Source organism: Vulpes lagopus, chromosome X (assembly GCF_018345385.1).
Source record: "Vulpes lagopus strain Blue_001 chromosome X, ASM1834538v1, whole genome shotgun sequence".
NCBI classification, from domain to species: Eukaryota; Metazoa; Chordata; class Mammalia; order Carnivora; family Canidae; genus Vulpes; species Vulpes lagopus.
The window spans coordinates 7826601-7847329 of record NC_054848.1 but is presented as its reverse complement, the minus strand read 5'-3'; the positions used below and the strand labels follow the sequence as shown (position 1 = coordinate 7847329).

Genomic DNA, 20729 nt, shown 5'->3' with positions numbered 1-20729 from the left:
CTTCTGCACCTTTCCTTTTGGCTATTTATTTTTTCAGTATTTTTAAATTGATGCACTTGGACTCTGCGTACTGACGTATGCTGTCATGGCAAGGGGTCCTAGCAGCCTTCTGGTGCAGTGGTTTTCTGTGACAGGTCAGGAAACCAAGGGTGAGCGTGGATCCGCTATGGCAGGGCCAGCTGGCTAGTCCGTGATGGAAATGAGACTAAACATCACTGCTTTGCAGCCTCTCTCTGGGTCTGGTTTATTGGGTACCGTATGATGATGGACATTTGGGGCAAGGGCAAATGTTGCTCTTCCCCTCACTATGGTAAAAGAGCAGGATTCTAGGACATTGACAAGCGATATGGGTCCTAATGTGAAACCACAGAATGTGGCCGGACCCCTCCCTTGTGGCCACTCCATACAGCGACGATGGATGGCCGTTTTAGAAAGTCCGAGAGCCTTGGTTCTGCTGCTGACAGCCTCTGGTACACATCTTATTTCTTTATGCTTCTGATTTTTCATGATTTCTGGGAAGGAACCTCAAACTCCATCTTTTCTAATTATTACCTTAGAAATTTACCAAAGTGTTTACAGAGCTTAGGTCCTTGCTGGTTTCAGATAGGTCCAAGTAAAAGTTTCTTTGAATCTTTCCTAAAGGAACAGACAGTGTCACATTAAACATTACTTGGTGAGTTAAAAAAATAAAATAAAATCGCAAACTTTCCCACAGATTGGCAATCTATTACCTTAGATGGCGTGCACGTGCCACTATATGTATAAAGTGATTTAAATATGTATTAGTCATTTGAAAAATTGTTTAAAAATCAAGTTGCTTTTCGAGAAAAAATACCGCTCTAAATCACCATCATTTGCAATCTGTTGAATGATTCCATTTTGAAGGAGGGCAAAGAATATTGTGATTCTGATTATTTACAGTAATAGCAACTAGAAGATAAACCAGCTCAGGCTGCAGTGATTGCAGGTTCCTGCATACCTATCGCCGCTCCTCAGGAACATTTGTGTTCTACTTGTGGGAAAATGAGCCACAGAGGCAGCAAACTCCCCTTTGCTTTCCAACTGTCTTTGTAAATCCTGCTGATAGGAGCTGCACATTTAAGTGCTTTTGAAATCCACCACTGTCTTTAAAAAGAAATAGATTTTGAAGTGGTTCTGCTGTGCCCATCTTCAGATTAAGAGAAAAATCACCTGTGGAGAAACCAGGTTGTGCCCAAGTTCCACGTCCAGGGTGCAAATGGGCTTTGGTCAATGTCGGGAGCCTCTGTTCCTGCACGCAGCCGTGCACGGTCGTGAGCATCTCCTTGGGCCCGGGCCCCTGCGGAAGGAGCCGGTTAGGACGGCCACCTCGACAGCTAACATTTGTGGAAGCTGCGATGCAGGAAGCTCCTGAGATATTTGAAGCCTTTCATATATTGTGATCTGGGCATCAGGGGCCAGGTAGAGGGAGTGCGCCAACCCATGAGTTCTGAGTCAGTGTCCTGCAGGCCATATGGCAGCAGGCCTCCTATTGTGGCCCCTCGGGGTGGTGAGCTGCAGGGTGTCACTGGAGATGGGCCCCGCGGGTGGGCTCCTTCGTGGACCCGCCTTTTCTAACAGGACATCATTACTTCCCGTTGTAGCTTTCTCTGCATGAATCAGAAAGACAGCACCTTGTGGTTCCTGCCAGGGCTGGACGTGGTTGGGTGATTTTCAGTCCATCATTTGGAGCCAAGGACGGAGTGAGGGCCGCTGGTGCTTGGGTGTGCGTCTGCAGCTGGGATGGGTGGATGTGTCCTGTTGCCGAGGCAGTGCCCCCCTGGTGTGCTGATACTTGCCCATGTTTACAGAGGTTCCTTCCCCGCCTGCGGCGGATGACCGGAGTGGCACAGAAGTTACTGGACTGAGGCTTCTTTAGCTTTCTTTACCACTAGCTCCTAAGCACGTCCTCGGGAAGTCAAATGGGCAGGAAAAATTAAGTGACAAAGGAGAGGAGCTTCAGGACTCCCATCATCGAGCTGAATTCACATGTACTGTTAGAAATAGATAGAGGTTGTTTTAGTTGGGATCCTAGAGGCAGATGACAAATTAGTTTGCCTTTCAGATCACACACATCGAAAATGGGACAGGATGTGTGTGTGTGCGTGTTTTAAGAAGTGCATTTCTTTTTAAAGTTTAAAATTTAGACAACTCATCTGTAAATTAGGGATAGAGACGTTTCCTCTAAAGCTTGTGAGAATTAAATGAGCGAATATATGTCATGTGCTTGGAACAACCCTGAGATATAAGAGCCCAGTAAATGTTTGATGTTACTGTTATCATTGGTTTCCTATTACCAGTATGGTGGCTTTTTAATGCTAACGATGGTTCCTTGAGCGGATATTAAGCACACTGACCAGTTTCTATGTATTTTTTTCTCAATCTCCTCAAGGAAGTTACAGGCTACTGGGAAGACCAAAGTAGAAACAAGTAGTTGCTTGAAATAGAAGCGTGCCCAGCATATCCTGGGAAAGCTCGAGGCCCGAGCACTCCAGCCCATGTGGGCCAGTAAAAGAAGGTCTCTAAATGAGCAGGCTTGAGCTGGTGCTCATTTACGACCATTCTCCTGCTGTGTGGTATGGGGGGCCGAACAGAAGAGTTTATGTCACTTAGAGGAGTGTCTTGAGTTTGGTATTTGGACAGATAGATTGTCTCGTGTCCTGAGTCTGTCAAATATTGTAGGTTGTCCAAAGTCTGTGCTCAAGCAAAGTGGGTCTCTACTTATAGCATACTGCTTCGTATTCTCCATAGCTGTCAGATGGGTTTTTTTGGTAATGATTTTGTAATAAAAGTTTTATTATATTTATCAAAGAATACTTATGCAGAGCGATGGTTCTGAAAATCGTGAGCATTATGTCGTCTTAAATCCCTGCTCACTTATTTCTCATTTTTGTGCCAAATTCAAGCGAATCCCAAAACTGGACTCTTCTCAGACAAACTAAATGAGTTCTAATTCAGTAGTTATATCAATGGCTAGTGGGCTGGTCATTTTTCTCCTCTTAATTACTGAGGCAACACAACAACTTTTAAGTAACCTCCCAAGAAACAATGAACACACTCATTTTTAAGTAACTTCTTTTTTTAAAAAAAAAGATTTTATTTATTTGTTTGGGAGGGAGAGAGAGATGACAAGCAGGAGGGGCAGAGGGAGAAGCAGACTACCCACTGAGCAAGGAGCCAAACGTGGGGCTCGATCCCAGGACCCCAGGATCATGACCTGAGCCAAAGGCAGATGCTTAACCACCTGAGCCACCCAGGCATCCCTAAGCAACTTCTGAAGAAACAGATGACTATTCTAATTTCTGCAGAATGTTTTTGATTTGGAGACACCGGCTCCCTTAATCCTGGTGCAGCTCTCTGTCTCTTGCAAATTTTCTTTGACATCCGGGCCACCCCCCAAGCTGTTCCATTTTGCTGACGCAGTTGGTGCAGGAAATGCAAAGCCTACATACAGTAGGCTCATACAGAGCTCCTACATCACATTTACCAAGGTTAAGAGTTGAGCTCCTGGCTCTTCTTTCTCAGCTACGTTTTAAAAATACACACAGACTTCCACATTTGTTCACCATTTCTGTATGTTAAGTTCCAAACACACAGCATGATTGAATATTGGCCTTTTCTGGAGCGGTGTTCCCAACTTCAGTGGTGTCAGCATTCAAGGCTGGATCTCTGTTGTGGGGCCTGTCCTGTGCATTGTGGCATAGCAGCATATCTATGGGATGATTAGCAGCATCTCTGGTCTCCACCCACTGGGTACCAATAGTACCACCTCAACTCTCATCCCCAACCCTCATGGTGGCTCCGGACATTGCCAGATGTCCTCTAGGGGGCACAGCTACCCTGGTTGAGAACCACTGCTCTCGAGAAAGAGTTTGGTAAAGAAATCCCTGAAGTAGAATTAGCTGAACTGTAACCAGAGCCAGAGTAACAGGGAAGGGTTGGAGTTGGAAGTCACTACGCGTGGCAGCCAGGCCTTACAAAGAAGGGGAAAAGAAGACATTCGGAGGAAGGAGGTCTAACACTCTGGCCTCTAATGAGCCCATGCTACCCTCCTGGTGGATTTACTCTCGCATTACCCTTAGGATGATCTAGGGAGCGGCACAGAACAGCTTCTGGGGAAGTCGGATAGGAGGAGGCAGGAGTCATGTAGGGTAACAGTCAGTAAGAAAGGTATTCCGGTCGTTGTATGTCAGAGATAACACATTGGCAAATGACAGATGTGTTTGGAGCCCTTGGCATAGAAAACTTCCACAGTATGTCCAAAGTTTACATCCTCCCCAATTCCAACTGTGTAGTGCTCCCTTTGGGGGGAGGGGTCTATAGAGAAGGCTCCCTTCCGGAATATAAGAACCATAGTCAACATGTATTGAGCCTGAGGCTCGTTGACATGAAAGGACACAGAGATAGATAGTACATTTTATAGATGAGGAAACTGAGGCACATGGAGACTAAAAAGCTTGTCCACATTTCCACAGCAGACAGGCAAAGGTCATTACTGTGAAGCCAGACAGTCTGGTCGTGGAGATTGCATCCTGCACCATCACGCCGGGAAGCCATCTTCACCCTTGTGTATACACTGAACTAACCCCAGAGCCACCACATTCCACAGATTCAAAGCATGGAAAATTGGAGGGAGAGGAAGGCAAGATTTAGTTGTTCTGAGGAAGATATTTTACATCGTTTAAAATTGTTTTATTATTTTTTCAAAAGAAAGTAAATGCTGGACCCCGGGCTATTGTTTGCTGACCATAGAGCAATGTTATTTGTAGGGGCTTTATTGATCTTGGTTTTTTGATAGATTATGCAGGTGCAATTTATCAAGGCGAATGTTTTGGGACCCAAACGATCATTCCTTTCTTCTCTCCTCAACCTCTTCACTCCTCACCACTCCCAGCCCGATCTTATTCCTCAAGTATTATTTATCTTCTAGAAGAGTCAGGTGTTTCAGATGAGGCCAAGATGAATTCTTCCCAGCAGGGAAGTATTTTTGGATAAGTAAATGTCAGCCAATGATCCCTGCTGATAAGGCTCTAGACCAGTGAGGGCAAAAGGAATTAAAAGCCAAATCACCAAACAATAAGTAAAAAGCCCAATTAACAAGAATTTCACAACAAACATAGGCTGATGACTGTTTTATTAAAGCAATATGGAACACAACTAGAGATCACTGTGTTCTGGAAACGTGGGAAATTGGTTGAAATTATTTTTCTCTTGTGATTCCCATATTAAGCTGTTCATAGTCAAATCTCTGGCTTTCCCCCCCCCCTAATTAATTGAGTTGTTAACTATTTTTTATATTCTTTTTAAAGTCTTGGGCTTAAATCAAGCTTGGTATTTTCAGCAGTCATTTACTAATAAGAGGCAAAGTTCAGATTTATGGGAAAAGCCAGTGTTTTCATTTTATCTGGAGTTGGAAGAGAAGACAGTCAACTTGACATTGCATATAAATAAGATAAACAACTTGATCTTTTTTTCTTGATAGAATTTTATATTGGAAGAGGCGTAATGTGCCATAATGATGATAATTGATAGAATGGCCATATAGTCTTTAAATGATTAGAATGGAAAGAAGCTTTATTTAACATTGCAAGTTTCAAATGGTGTGTCCCCACATGTGCCCTTTTACTACAGGTAAACTCAGTGGGCAGTCTGCACACACATGGATGCACATGTGCGTGCATGCGCACCCATTTGTCCTATGTTGCCCTGTGGCTTTGAACCACAAAAGAGAAAAGAATGTAAATATTTTCTGATGTTTCCAGGCAGTCAACCACCCTTAGGGGTGGACAAAAGTTTGTGTTTTTTTCTGACTTTTATCTTTCCATCAGCTTAAAGCTTGGCCTGTTCCCAGTGAAGCCCTAGGTCAAGGGCAGCCCTAGCCTTCTACCTCCAGCATGAATGTGGCTGGTAGAGGTCTGAAAATGAATGGCTATTCCTCTGGAACTAAAACCATTTTTTCTTCTGGGGAGAACAGCTAATTTAGCTGAGCTCCGAATTTATCCGTTTTAAAAGCCAACTGGAGGGGAAACCATTTTGGAGTGTGCGATTTGACCTGGGGAAGAGAGGATGCTTCTCCAGTTCTTAGAAAATTTCCATACAAGATCATGATTCCTGGAATGCTTGGGAAATGACTTGTTATGGATAGTTGAGATGTTCAGTTTTAACCAGCAAGTCTGTTTTGCTTCATCTTTTGTTTAAAATCTTTGAATTAACAGGACTTGTTCTTCCGCCTCAGGAAGTGCTGTATAGGGCAGTAGCGTCTAATAAAAGTCTTGGGGGTGATGGAAATGTTCTGTGTCCGTGCCATCCCATATGGTAGCCACTCGTCCCACGTGGGCTTTTCGCACTTACCATGTATCTAGTGTGACTGATTCACTGAAGTTTAAATTTTATTTAATTTTAGTTCTTTTAAATTTGAATAGCCACGTGGGGATACATACTGAACAGTGCAGCCATAGAGTATAAGTTCCAGTTAGTATAAGTCTCTGATTTCAAATATTCTGTTGTATTATCATCCTGCATATCTGAATTTTGCTTTGGAAAATGCGGCAACTGTCCACTGGTCTCCGTCAAAGTGCAGATGACTTCTGGGTGATCCTTTGAATTCTGTCTTCAGTGCAGGCCCTCAGGAGAGGTGATTGCATGCTCTCAAGGCAGGTGGCTCTGGAAGTACAGCCTGAAAACCAGCTTGTTAGGTTGCATTTTCCTTTGCCCTTTCTAATGTGGGAGCTGTGAGCATTTTCTGATTGATTGGAGTTGTTACTGATCCAGGTCGAGCTCTTCAGATAATTCAGACCTGATGTCATTAAACATAAGAAGAAAAAACTGCATTATAGCCAGTTGAGGCCCCAAAGTGAAGTTAGATCATTGATGAGTTTCAAGTCGGAATAGTTCAGGCATTATTTGAGTCAAAAACAGAACCCACTCAATGTGAAAGCCGCAGGCACCCAGCTCTTTAAGGGTTTAGGGCTTAGATGATGTGTTTGACCTCTGACCCGCCTGCTCTCTGGACCCAGTTAACCTTTGGCAGAAGTTCAGCAGGAGCTGCTTTGATGGTCATTTCTCTATTTTTATTTTATTTGTGCCGTTTCTAATTCTTCTTTCTTCATCCCATGATGCTCATCTCTTTTTTGTTGTTTGATCTTATTATTGTTCCTGCTAAAGCCAGTAGCTCCTTTCCCTTAGCCCATCTTTGGTCTGAATGTTTCTCTGAAAAATCAAGTACACGTGAAGTCGTGTCTACTCAGAATTTACCTGAAGGGAACCCACTAAGATCCAAAACTCACGTGGGAGGGAGCTGAAGGAAGGAGCCGTGTCTGGATTAAAGCAGAAGAAAGGGAGGACAAACTTTTAAATAAATAATTTAATTTGATTCTGAATTACAGAAGTAGTTTATGTTTCTTGTGGGGAAAAATTAGATCTTTGTGCAAACGGCTACATCTCCTTCCTAGTTTTTGCCAATGCACACATATGTGTATGTGTCCAAATTAGCTACATGTTAAGGTCAGATGTAATAGTCACATATGATAGGTAGTTCTGGTCTTAAGTTTTAGTTTATCACATTTTCTCCACTAATAAATTTTCTTCTAAAGCATACTTTTTATCACATTACTCCTTCAGCTAGATGTAAGAAAATGTAGATTTCTCATGATATAAATAATGTTGTGATCAACATCTTTGTGTGTATCTTTTCATGCATTTTGATGCCTCTCTTACGGTAATTTCTAGACGTGTATTTGCACCCCACTCCCCAAGAGGATGCATGTTGATATCCTAACCAACAGAAAGTGAATAAGGGCAGAACAGATTTCAAATTTATTAGTGACATGAGAGTGGTCATGGTGAGAAGGAGTTTCCTTGAACTGAATTCCTCGACTTCATTTGTCTCTTTAGCTGAACTTCAAAGACACAGTACAGCTTCATAAATAATCTACTTTTGCTTTTTTCCTGATTTAAGAATTCTTTGAATATAAGTTTGGGTTTATTAGTGCATTTATGGTTAGTATTGCTATTTATTTCAGCCTGTGCTTTGAGTCTTGGTTGTTAGCATCTAGCGATTATCTTCCATATTTTACTCAAATATAATGTTGGACAGCTGACTACACCTGACTTTTAATGAATAAGAAATGTTCCGTTTTATTCAATTTACATCAGCTATGTTATACTATGTGGCGATAGCCACACATGTCTACATGCCAGAATTTTGTCAGCTGTGACCATCTGCCACAGTTGGAGAGTCACAAAATCAGATAGTCTCAAAGTGACTGTGGAACTTCGGAAGTCACAATCCCAAGGCCAGTGCACTTAATTTTGTTAGGGAGAATATGTATCCAAAATAAGCTACATGTTACAAGATGTAAATATACATTAACAAAAAGAAGTTATAGCCAAGAGCAGAAAGGAAGGGTTACAATGAGAGGGCAATTTAAAACAGGCATAATAGAGCCTTATGATCTCTGAAATGCCAAGGCGGCACACCTCACTGTCAGGTGTTCATAAATCTCATTTTGGATCATCAAGGAGATGCTATGTTGTGGTTGATATACACTGTTTAATGCAATGGAATACTGTCCATTATAGCCTACCATGAAAATGATTATATTAAAACACATGTTTGGCCATTGAATATGCAAGTTTCCATTTCTCATAAAATTAACTTATGCAGTACATCTCACTCCATGGCGAATAGTCTTCAGAGTCCAAAACCTGACTTTTCCCCTGTAATTCAAAATGTGATTTGAATATGTATATGTATGTGTATAATTTGAATCCTTATAAAAGGGTAGTTATTTTGTCAGTGACTTTTCCAAATAGAGAATCCTCTTATATCAGAAAAATTGAGAGCAACTCCAGTCTGACTCCAAAGTTTGTGTTTTTTCCAATATCACACATAGTCTCCAAGTAGCATCATCCCTTACACCCTTAAAATGTTTCTCAGAAGAAATAAATGTAATGGCAATATTTTCATGAACTGTGAAAGGCAGTGTGTGGGGAGGCATATGTTTTGGAGACTACACCAGGATATATATCTCTATCGACTGGATTTTTTTTCAAGGAAGTCACTGACAAAATAGTTCTAAGTTCTGGCCAAATAAGCTTTACATTATTGGGAGAGACAGTTCACTGGCATGATAAAAGTCATGGGGCTCCTAATATTGATGTCATGACCCATTAATCATTCATGACCCGCGATTGAAAAACACTAGCACGGAAATAGTGTCATCCATCTAGAGGCAGATGGTTCCTAGATTGGTTAATTCAGGGACACAGTGATGGCTCCAGAGACTTAGGGGCTTTACCTCTTTCCATTTGTCCCTCTTGGTCGTAATATGGCAGACACAGCTCCAGGCATCACATCCTCAAACAAGTAGATCCAAAGATAGAGCAACACTCTTTCCTAGCATGTGTGTGTGTGTGTGTGTGTGTGTGTGTGTGTGTGTGTATTTTTAATTAGACAGTAATCTCCTCCCACCCCCCCACCCCAAGAAGCTCCTCCTCTCCTAGCAGACATTCCTTGGGGCCTTATTCATTGCTCAGGTTCCATCACAACCCATGCCTAAACCAGTCACCAGCAAAGGGAATCAAAGCCATATTTGGCACGGCTATGGTTATATTATGGTAATTGATGCTGTAACTGGCACGGAGGAATGAACATTCATTCCCTGGGATGGGAAGGGGCTCTTGTGCCCTGAGTTTGTGGAAGGCCAGGTGCTGGGAACAGTTCCAGCTCTGCCAACAAGGAATGAGTGGTGAGGAAAGCTATTGCGCAGCTAGCTAAGGAAGTCTGCTGTATGTGCCAGGGCATTTTGACCATACTTCTGTCAGAGTGTTAATGCTGCTAGGTCTTCTCTTATCAATATCTGTGAGCTTATTCTATCCCTTTGGTAGGCTCTAGATTCCTTAAGGATGGGAACTTACTGTTTTTACCAGTCCGTGGAATGGTGCCTTACCCTAAGGGGTGATAAATAAATATTTACCAAACTGATTAGAATTGGTTCATGAGAATTGATTAAAAGCTTTGTTACATTTTTATAGGATCTAAATTCTTTTAAATCAAGTTATTTGTTTAAATATCAAGACCCTCCCAGTAAAGTTATGTTTATTCATTCCAGAAAATGATTAAGGAGGCTTGATCATAAAGGTACTAGAATAAGGTTACTGTGGGTGCTGTGTAATGTAAACCTTAAAAAGATTGTTTACAATTCTGTGTGGGTGTAGGAGGAAAAAAGGATTAGAATATAAATATGAGTGGGAAAGAAAACTTGTATTGAGTCCATTTTATGCATCTGTTAACATTTTGAAGACTATACAGTGCAATTTATCATCTTAAAAATTATTAAGTGAAAGAAATGACTTGTATACAAAATCACTGTGATTCTCTACTTGAAGCTCTATATAATAAAAGTTTTCTTAGGAAAACTGATTACTCCAATAATTTAAAATTCAGAGTATATCACATAATTTCATTTAAAAATCTTTTTCAGTAGAATGAGATCAAAAGATTGGATTTTGGTTACTAATGCGGTACAAGGTATAAAGCCTGTGTTCCAAGTCTTAATTTGTTTTGTAATATAAACACTTCTCAAAAGTTTATTTTTTTCAATTTAAAGAATTCTTCATACAAACTTCCCTTTGATTCGGTTTCAGTGACTATACATGTTCATAATTTTTCACTGTATCTACTATTGTAACTACTGTATAAACTTCTGGTTTTTTAAAATGTTTTGAGATGATGTTAATTTTCTCTTAGAGGAAAAATAGTCCTCATTTGCCTGCAGAATGGTCAGTTTTGTAGGTGTGAATGAGCACCCCCTACCTTCTCCAAGAATAGCCATTTTGATATGTTCTCTGAAGAGACATGAACTTTTAAGCTTAAAGCAAAACAAAGACGTGACTGATTTTTAAAACATTTTATTGTTTGCTAATGGTACTGATTTTTAGTTACAGAATTTACTAAGTGAAGTGATGGCAGGCGAAACTCATCATGTTCTTGTGTCATTCTGAAAGCACCTGAAGTATTTGCTTCAGTCGTCTCATTTTCTGATGTCTTAATCCTTAAAAATAATAACAAAAGGAATTAAAATAATTGACAAATATTCCTAGTGAGTATCATTTACAGTCACATGTGTGGCTTCCATTTTGGCAGAATGATGTACAACCATTTAAATCGAACCCTATAAATTGCCAAAGTTTCTTTGTTATCTCATTGTCATTAGAGAGGAAATATCCAGAATGGATGTCCCTGCCTTTAGGACACTTGCAACTCTTTTGCAATCATCAAGTAGCAATAGCTACCCTTCCCTGAGTGCTTCCTGAGCTCATCACTTGATTTTATTTTCTGTAAAACAACTCTAAGAAGCTACCCATATTTATACTCTGATTCTACACAGAAGTTTTTAAAAAGACTTTAAACTACCTGCCCAAAGTCACCTTTCCATAAATAGCTCAGGCACATTATAAAGTTCATGGCCTGAATCATTAATGAAGTGATAAATAAATGCATTTTCTATACGAGGGAACATTACCTTAAACTAGAAGAATTGACAATAGGCACCAAATTATTGGGGATACAGCTTCAAAAATTCTGCCCCATATTCTCCAGAGATATGCTCATCATTGTGGAGCCATATGTGGCACACACTATATAATTTCTTGGTGGGAGACTGTGGTATTTGTACTTGGACAGAGGCTTGAAATTATCTGAGGTAGTCACTTTCTCTTATTTTAAACAAGGGAAAACACCCATAAGTTTGAAGTAACTTGTACAATACTGTTTCCTCTTTGGAGGCAAAGCCAGAACTGGAACCTGGGTATCCTATGTCCCCATCCAGGTCACCCCTACCTCACCCCTCACTGCTTCTCAGTAGAAGATCATCAATAACGTTTATAAGTTGGAATTACATATGCAGCAGAATTACATCATCTCATATACACAGAATAAGGGTTTATGGATATGCGTATGAGTCATTTATTTTATTGGCTACTTCCCACTCATTTGGAAGAACTGACTGTAGTGCAATTAATTTTGTTCTTAATTGTGAAAACTTCTTGCTAAAAGTTTAATCTACAAACCCAGCACTGAAAAGGAATCTAATAAACTGTCTAGCTTCCTCCAAGTTAGATTAAAATCCACTCTAGACAGGTAATCTTCCTTTAAGGAAGTTCAAGAGGTCTTCGAAGAGATTTCCCACCTACCTTCCATAGCCTGTTTGGATATTTGCATCCTTCCCCGTTCTCAAGAATTACCCTTTGTAAAATCTTGAGTGCAATTCTAGCCTATTCTTATTAGTCCAACTCTTGAAATATAAGGAGAACTGATGTTCCATTATGCTGTCTTTAAAATTAATGGGTTTCAGCAATACATATTCTGGGAGAGATTTAAAATAATCATAGAATTTAAAGCTACCATAAAAACTATGGTCTTGATTACTAAGCTTCATGGATAAACGTATTTATAATACAAAGTTGCAACACATGCTTGGACAAATAGAGTCATTGACCTGTGTAGCTACTGAAACCCTTTACCCTGGATTATTCGAGAACTTAGAACTCTGGAGACCAATTTTGCTTTACCATTTTCCCAGGTGTTGTATGTAGTGGCTTTGAGGGATACTCACCACTTCCTCCCGCTTGGTCTTGTCTGTTGCTGGCCAAGCTTCCAGTGGCAGGTCAGGAAGCATGGGGGGAAGGGGCTGTATGGGGAACATCGGAGGTAGAGGTGGCTCTGGCAGCAGGGGCTGGATAGGGTGCATAGGTGGCTGTGGCTGAATGGGCTGGTGAGGCTGTGGCTGGACGGGCTGTGGCTGGAAGGGCTGCTGTGCAGGCAGAGGGAGGTTTGGCTGGTGATGTTGGGTTGGAGTCATAGAGTGTTGGCCAGGAACTGGCATCATTGGTTGCTGGGGGACCACAGGCTGCTGAGCTGGCACCATGGAGATGTGGTGATGAGGCTGCAGGGCTTGATTCGAGGGATTTTGCTGGGACAGCATGGGAATGATTTGGTGGTGCAGCCAACCACCCATGGGTTCGTAACCATAGGAAGGGTACTGGTGGGAAACAAAGAGTCAGGTTTACCATCGGCTCCATTGACTTCCAGCTGGAGAAGTAGTCATGTTTTCTTTGTCATTATTACTATGAATAGTTATTCATTTTTTTCCTGTGCAAGAATTTCTAACTGTGTACACAGATATGACCTTTTACAAACTAGATTTTCCATTAGTGTCTGTATGTGGCATAGGTATGTTATTTCATTTAAAAGGGAATTGAAATGCATGCCTAATATTTTAAGGGAATAAAGAACAAAAAATCTACATACCGGATGCCTTATGTTCTGGTACCACTTCAGAGGGGTAAGCACCTTAAGAAAAAGAGACATTAGAATACATTTGCTTTAGTTTAGTTGCATGAAATTTAGACTCACTGATGCAGTCCTGTCAATATTGATAGCCCAAGGGGCACTTGGGTGGCTCAGTGGTTGAGCATCTGCCTTCAGCTCAGGGCATGATCCGGGGTCCTGGGATCGAGTCCCGCATCGGGCTCCCCACAGGGAGCCTGCCTCTCCCTCTGCCTATTTCTCTGCCTCTCTCTCTGTGTCTCTCATGAATAAATAAATAAAATCTTTAAGAAATATACTAATGGCCCAAAAGTGCGAGTTCTATAGAAGAAAGAGTAAGGTAAACATTTGTCAGGTATTTCTTGGGGTGTTAGGCGCTACATGACGTCCATCACACACATTGTTCATGTATTCCCACATACTGTGAGGCAAGTATCGTCACCCTCACTTTTACAGACTAGCTCATGGGGAGTTAAAGATGTTCATGAGCTTGGCTGAGGTCACAGAAGTAGTAATTCTGTTGAATTCCACAGTTCCTGCTCTTCTTTGCAAGAGCAGAACAAAACAAAAAAAAATTAATGTGATATAACATTAGTCATATCCTTTTTTGATCTGATATCACAATGAAAAATAAGGCAGAAAATCTGTCCCTCATCCTAGAAGCACAGGTTTTCTGGTCAAATATGTCAACTTTTTAAGGTCTATTAGAAGATCTTTGCTTAAATTGTTATTAACACTTTTCCTCAGCTTGTATGAGTAAACAGATTCACAGATTGCCATCTGAACCTATGGAGGAAATAAGAGTTTCATCTCTCCCTGCACAGTATATACTTGGTTAACCTCTGTTCTGGGGGCTCTTTCATGTTACAGGATAGCATTTGGTATCAGTACAACAAACAATTACTAACTTTGCTCAAATTATACTTGACAAAACACATTTTATGTTGCTTAACTATTTTGCTCCTCAAGCCATGTTTTGAAGTCTGGGTATTATAATTATTTCCCTTCTCCAGATGAGGAAACCGAAGTTTTAGAGAGAGAAAATGATTTGCCCAAGGTCACGTGATTGGTATGGGGTTGAGGAGAGCCTCAAACCTGATTTCCAGAAATCTCATGCTTTCCATTGCTCTGAGAATGTCTCACAGACTGCTTGATCATTGATCTTTCAGTAAAGACAAAGAAGGGAGACACAGACTGTGAAAATCTTAGAATCATGAGTTTCTAGCTGGAAAGGATCTTTAACATCTTACCTGACTCCCCTACCTTTCACAGGCTGGAATAGAACAAAGCTGTTCAGCCAGAGTTCACTTTCTGCCCTACTATGCAGCCGCACCCTGAGCAGTAGTTTATGATAGATAACTTCATAGCCATTTAAGAAGGAGACACAGAGTCAGAGAGGCCAAGTAGGAGTGTGCAGAGGCAATGCAGGCTTGAGGCAACCCATCAGGGCTTAAACCAGGAAGCTGGTAATGGGAACTGAAAAAGCAGGACTGAGAAACATCTTGAATAAAGAATCAACACACTATTCTTTGCAGAGCCCAGGGCATTGTTAACTCAAACAATGGTCAAAATTTGTAAAGAAAAAAAAAAGAAAAAAATTTGTAAAGAGAAAAATTACCTCATAGCTGAAGTTGATATAACCAGGGTGCCCAGGATGAGGTGGTAGCTTTTATAGAGGGGAAAGGAGAAGAAAAAGAAAGGGAGAGGGAGAGAAGAGGGAGAGGGGAGGGGGGAGAGGGAGGGAGGGAGGGAGAGAGGGAGAGAGAGAGGAAGAGATTAAGTCAATATGCAATTGTTCACATTGAGAGAGCTTGAAGCTACTTTAAAAAAATCTATAGGGTGCAGAATATATTTGAGGTCTCCTTTTCGTTTGGACATGTACCCTGTGTAGAAGAGGAGCCCTCTTATTGTAAAGAGGTCCAGAACAACCGAATGACATTCCTAAGACCTGGAAGCAAAAACCAGCACACATTTATCCTCCAGTGATCTTTGGACACGCCCCCATCCTTGTTGTCAAATAATCCTACTCTCTCCCATCTGCCAACCTGTGTCTTAATGCAACTCACTCCACGTTGGAAAGAGAGATTGGTTGTCTTACACGATTATGAAATACCGACAAGAAGAGAACTGTCTCACAAACCTTCCCTTATAGATCAGGGGGTGGTAAGTCCTGAAGGATCCAAGAGATTCCTCACAATTGGCACGCAAAGCACATTGAGGGCAATGAGAAGCAACAACCACCTGTGAATTCCTGATGAGTGTGAGGAGATGCGTGCAGTAGAGTGGAAACATACATCCCATGGAAAGTGAAAGAGTTGATTTCTGAAATTTAAACTGATTCTTCTTATTGTTCTGTCAAAGTTTTTATGGCAGACAAAATTTCAACTTCAAAATAAAAAAAAAAACAGACCAAATAATTATCTACACCAGGACTGTCTGTCCTGTCAAAAGGAGGCCACGTGACCGATGCCTGCGTTGTGCACTGTGGGTTGGCCCTGGAGTGGGGGAGAGGGAGAGGAGGGAGGCTTGTATGGAACCTCTCCCTCAGACAGGGAGCTAATTAAGGCTCTATTATTTTTAAATGCTTGTATTTTATAAGAGGGTTTATTTGCTCTCATCTGAATGGGAATTATTTTAGTCGGGTAACTGCCTTTCCTATACCTTCTTGATGTAAGTCCCCAGGGAGTAGGGGTATTTGGTTGAAGAGTGGGAAAAGGGCTCAATTTGTAATACAGGGGCCCCTCAGGGGACTAGGAATTGCCACAGTGCAGGATTTCAGGAAGGCACAGCACAGAATCTTGGTCTTGTGGGTGAGAGAGAGAGAGGAGGCAGATATGCAAGCTTTGCTGGCTTCTGGTTGTATCAACTGCTCTCTATGCCACCGAAAAGCAGATGGGTCCTGCTTTGCCTGCCTGTGATCTAAGCTCTCTGACCTTGTGTACCTGTGTCTAAAGAGGATGGGTTGGACTTCCTGGTACGTGGCCCATTTGAAGGTAGGAAATATCCACATGCATCGGGCATAGGTAGGATTCTGGACAACCACACGGAAGCCCCCGTGTGCTTAACAGGTGCACCTAAAGGGATGGGGCCTCTGACAACAAGGAGATGGTTCAAGAAGGAAATTCCTAACACAGAGATCTTACCCTCCGACGGTAACAGCAGTAGAGTTTGGAGGGCAGGAAGAGAGTTGGACACTCGTGAGAAATTGGGTTTTAGAGAAAATCGGCATTTTTGTAGTATTTGCCTAAGCTGTTCGAGCACTTTCTCTGGAGGCCTTTCAAGGGTCCCTTCCAAAAGTTTTCCATCTAGAGATGGGCGATGATATTTACAAGTAATTGTCTCCACAGAATCTCCTGAGGCGCTTGTTAAAATGCAGAGTCCTGGGCACTCCCCCCACTCCTGCTCTACTGAATCAGTCTTGGGTGGAGGCATCTGGGAATATTTGTTTTTTATAACAAGCTCTTCCAAGTGTTTCTTAAACACAGACACATTTGTGGACATCAGATCTTGTACTGTCTTAAACCCTTAAATTTAACAGCTATGGAGCAGATTTTTATTTCCAATCTTGTGAAATTGGAAATTGGAAATTTTACTCACAGGCATACTGAAGGCTGCTCCCAGGAGGCAGGCAAACAAAATCCAGGTCCCCATTTCTGATGGCCCTGAAATAGCAGTTGACACTTTTAAAAAAATCTTTTTGCAGATATGGACATAATTAATGCTCTATAAAACCCACACAATCCATATTAGTCTGTCACTAGTCAAAAGGATGGGACCGTTCTTTGTGAGCTTACTTCCTTCACACGTGATTTCCAGTTCTGAGCTCATTTCATTGCTGTTGGAAGCACAATAGTGCTAAGGATGCTTCTCATTTAGTTGAGAGCTCAACAAATTGTAGTGATGTGAAACTCTCGTTACATGATTTGACGTGTTATTTTCCCATACCTGTGCAGCCTGTGGGGTCATAGAAGCTAGATGTAGCTTACAATTAATGACCACGAGGACAGAGTTGGCTCTAAAAGCTGCGGAGATCTTCAGGGTGCACAGTATGTGATACTTTCAGAACCAGGAGGCACAAAAATGGTTTGTTTGCACCGTCCACCCGAGCATTGCTACTGTTAAAAACAAAGACTAATCGTCTGAGAAAAGACATTGAAATAATCTACCAAAATAGGGTAAGGAAGGAGTGGAGTGAAGTTCCAGGTGTTTCGATTGGTAGGACCTCAAGCAAGACGCTCGGTAACATCTCTGAGTTCCAGATGTGGAGCAAAAGATGGGTTGAATGGAGAGGAGAGGACAGTGCGAATATTTTGTGATTATCCCATGAATTTTGAGGGACTTCTCCTTGGAAGATTCAATATTTAGTCAATGACATCTTCCTTTTTGTTTGGCTGTGCTATAATTATACACTTTATGACCCTTGGAACACGGAGCAAAACAGGCCATCCTAAAATATGCACATTGCTTTTTGGTACAAATTGTCGACTATGAAAACTGTCAGAAGAAGGATCTTAAATTGTGCGTAGAGAGTGAACACCATGTGCAATGATACTGGCTATAAAAAGTGCACCGATGTTTTCTACCTCCGAAATCTGTTTTTCTTAAGTTTGAATTAATGTGAAAAAAACCCCACATTTAGTTGATGGTTCTATTTGATGTAATTAATAAACAAAATGGCTTTTAAAGTAGTAGATGACAGCCTGTGGGGGGAAAATTGTTTTTTTCCTTAATTGATATGTAATTACAATAAATATTTTGCCGTGCAATTTGGCCCTGAAAAGTGCTTTGGGATTCTGGAAGTAAAATTTTAAAAAATACAAAGACTTTGCTGCATTAGAGAGTAAAATAATTCACCTAAGTAATCAGAGTCTAATCTAATTATGCTCTGACTGAGGAAGTAACCGAAGATGACAGCATAAAGTATTAGAAATGCAGAATACATTTGCAGCTTTTGTACATGAAATGCAAAAAAAGAAATAAGTACAACAGAAAGGATACCAAATGAATAAAATCCACATACCTTTGAATATGCGTATTCAGAGGAAGTTTCTGTCTGAAACTCAGGGATGCTTGATCCTTTAGATTTCTTCCAACTAAGAGCTCAATTTATATCATTCACGGCATCTAGAGCAACCAATCAGATTTTGGAAGGAAAATGTGTTGAGTAAAACTAAAAACCCCTGTATCATGAAGTTTTAAAAACTGTGATCAAACAGAAGGCTGCATGTTGTGATTAGTGCATATAGAGTCTTTCATTATGGGCAATAATAGGTTTAACAGGCAAAAAAGTTCATCAGACTGTTTTTAAGTCAGCAAATAAGTTGACTGCACATGCTGATACATTCAAAGTTACTTTTAAGAAGCGGCTATGTCATTGTCTGTTCCCTGGCTCTAGGAAACAAGGTTGTTCTTTACCCAAAAAAGTTAGATAGTTGAATTTCTGTAGTGTAATCGGCATGTCCCTTAGGGTTCACCAGCCCTCTCAGATCAGGATAAGTTGATTCAAACCCCCATTCTGGTACACCCCCAAGGCTCTCCCCTCTGGTAAACCCCCAAGGCTCTCCCCAATATTTCTCTGAGGAACTAGAAGTTCGTGATCACCACTGCTCTTTTCTACTTTCACCGAAAGTATTTCCTCTGTTCTTGTGGCCATTCCTTTATCACCAATCTGGTGTCCACTGAAAGAGGGGACAAAGTCCCTTCTACTTGGCCCCATCCTACAATGCATCTGCCATCCAAGCAACCATGAACTCAAGATGATCACAGTAGCAAAACTTCTGCTGACGACCTGAAGGACAAGGCAAAAAAGAATGTCACACACCAGACCGCACACTTAAACGGTGTGTGGGGGGACATGGTCTTGGCTTCCCCATCCCACTTACAACTCAGCGTCTCTGAATATGATGGTCTTTCTTTGCCCACATCCTACTGGCCCAATCCCATTTTCTCTCTTTTTTTAAAAAAGTTTTTATTTGTTTATTCATGACACACACACACACACACACACACACACAGAGAGAGAGAGAGAGAGAGAGAGAGAGAGAGAGAGGCAGAGACACAGGCAGAGGGAGAAGCAGGCTCCACACAGGGAGCCTGATGTGGGACTCGATTCTGGGTCTCCAAGATCAGGCCCAGAGCCGAAGGCAGGCGCTCAACCGCTGAGCCACCCAGGCATCCCCCATTTTCTCTTATAAGCAAGTCCCAATTTCTCTCTTTCTTTCTCAGACTCTCTTAACTTCCTGCTGTGTGCATCATCCCCATGTTCTCAGCAGCCTCTCCTTTGCATAAATGATAACCAAAGTGCTTCTCTCTCTAAGAGGACCTCTGATCTACCTATTCAATTCATATGTCTTCTGCCCTTCTACCTTAGGAAAGCATATGGATTTTTCTTTTATTGTAGCAATTGATCAGTTAAAAAGCAAATTTGTAACTGGTGATAAGAGGTAGCTGATGAGTTGTCCATCAATATTAGATCAGTAAAGGGAATACTGACTAGATCATCAGACGCTAATAATAGATCATCTGATACTAGTGGTATAGCTAGGTCTCTTTTACTTAAGTAATATTTTTAGGGCATTGGCTGAATTAAATTCAAGGAGAAAGTACCCATGAAAGGCAGTGTAGTACTATTAAGAACTAGAGCTTAGACCCCAGCTTCACCAAGGGCGGAGGGACCAGTGACAAGATGCTTACCCTGAGCCTCAGTTTCCTCATCAGTAAAATGGAGATAATTATAGAATCTACCTAGAAAAATGAATGTGAAAAACAAATAAGAGGCATCTCTGGGGGAAATGGAAAATTATCATCCTCTCAACCCCATCACTTGGCACACAGCAAATGTTTTTAAAAGTGCTAATAAATAAGATTGTAAGTTGATCTTTGCAGATAAATTAGTAGGGAATGAATGACCCTGTGAAGAAAGATAAAAAAGAAAGATCTTTCTTTTTTAAAAAGATTTTATTTATTTATTTATTCATGGGAAACCCCGAGAGAGAGACACACACACAGGCAGAGGGAGAAGCAGGCTCCCTGTGGGGAGCCCTATGCAGGACTCGATCCCGGGTCTCCAGGATCTGCCCTGAGTCGAAGGCAGATGCCCAACCGCTGAGCCACCCAGGCATCCCAAAAGGTAGATCTTTCAATCAGAGAGTGAGAGAGAGAAATCACAGAGAAGAAAGTGGAAGATTATAACAGGCTAATGGTATGAATGAAAGCGAATATAGAATATAGTTCTAAAAGCCAATTGTGTCCAGGGATTGCATTTATTTATGAATATGTTTATTGCAGAGGCAAGAAGGATTCCTTCTCTTTGAAGGAAGTTGTGAAATGGATTTTAAGAGGAATTAGCATCCGCTTGCTTAGAGGAGAAGGAGGTGGGAGG

General features: G+C 41.3%; 2 protein-coding genes across 2 annotated transcripts in view; one reads left to right on the top strand and one right to left on the bottom strand.

The window, feature by feature from the left end:
* The window catches only part of ARHGAP6 (Rho GTPase activating protein 6), a 477361-nt gene that overhangs the window by 342518 nt on the left and 114114 nt on the right, over positions 1-20729 (top strand). The gene's annotated exons all lie outside the window — the stretch shown is intronic.
* AMELX (amelogenin X-linked) lies at positions 12588-16999 on the bottom strand. Its single transcript, XM_041740678.1, has 6 exons — positions 16946-16999; positions 14967-15014; positions 13660-13669; positions 13436-13467; positions 13331-13372; positions 12588-13061 (listed from the first exon to the last, which is right to left on the bottom strand). Exons 1-6 carry the CDS (start codon positions 16997-16999, stop codon positions 12588-12590), a joined length of 660 nt encoding a protein of 219 aa, XP_041596612.1.

Coding starts and splice junctions, on each gene's coding strand:
- AMELX (XM_041740678.1), bottom strand. CDS start 16,999: ATGGGGACCTGGATTTTGTTTGCCTGCCTCCTGGGAGCAGCCTTCAGT. Junction 15,015..16,945: donor GAGCAGCCTTCAGTATGCCT/GTGAGTAAAATT, acceptor CCTCTATAAAAG/CTACCACCTCATCCTGGGCA. Junction 13,373..13,435: donor ATATTGACAGGACTGCATCA/GTGAGTCTAAAT, acceptor CTTTTTCTTAAG/GTGCTTACCCCTCTGAAGTG.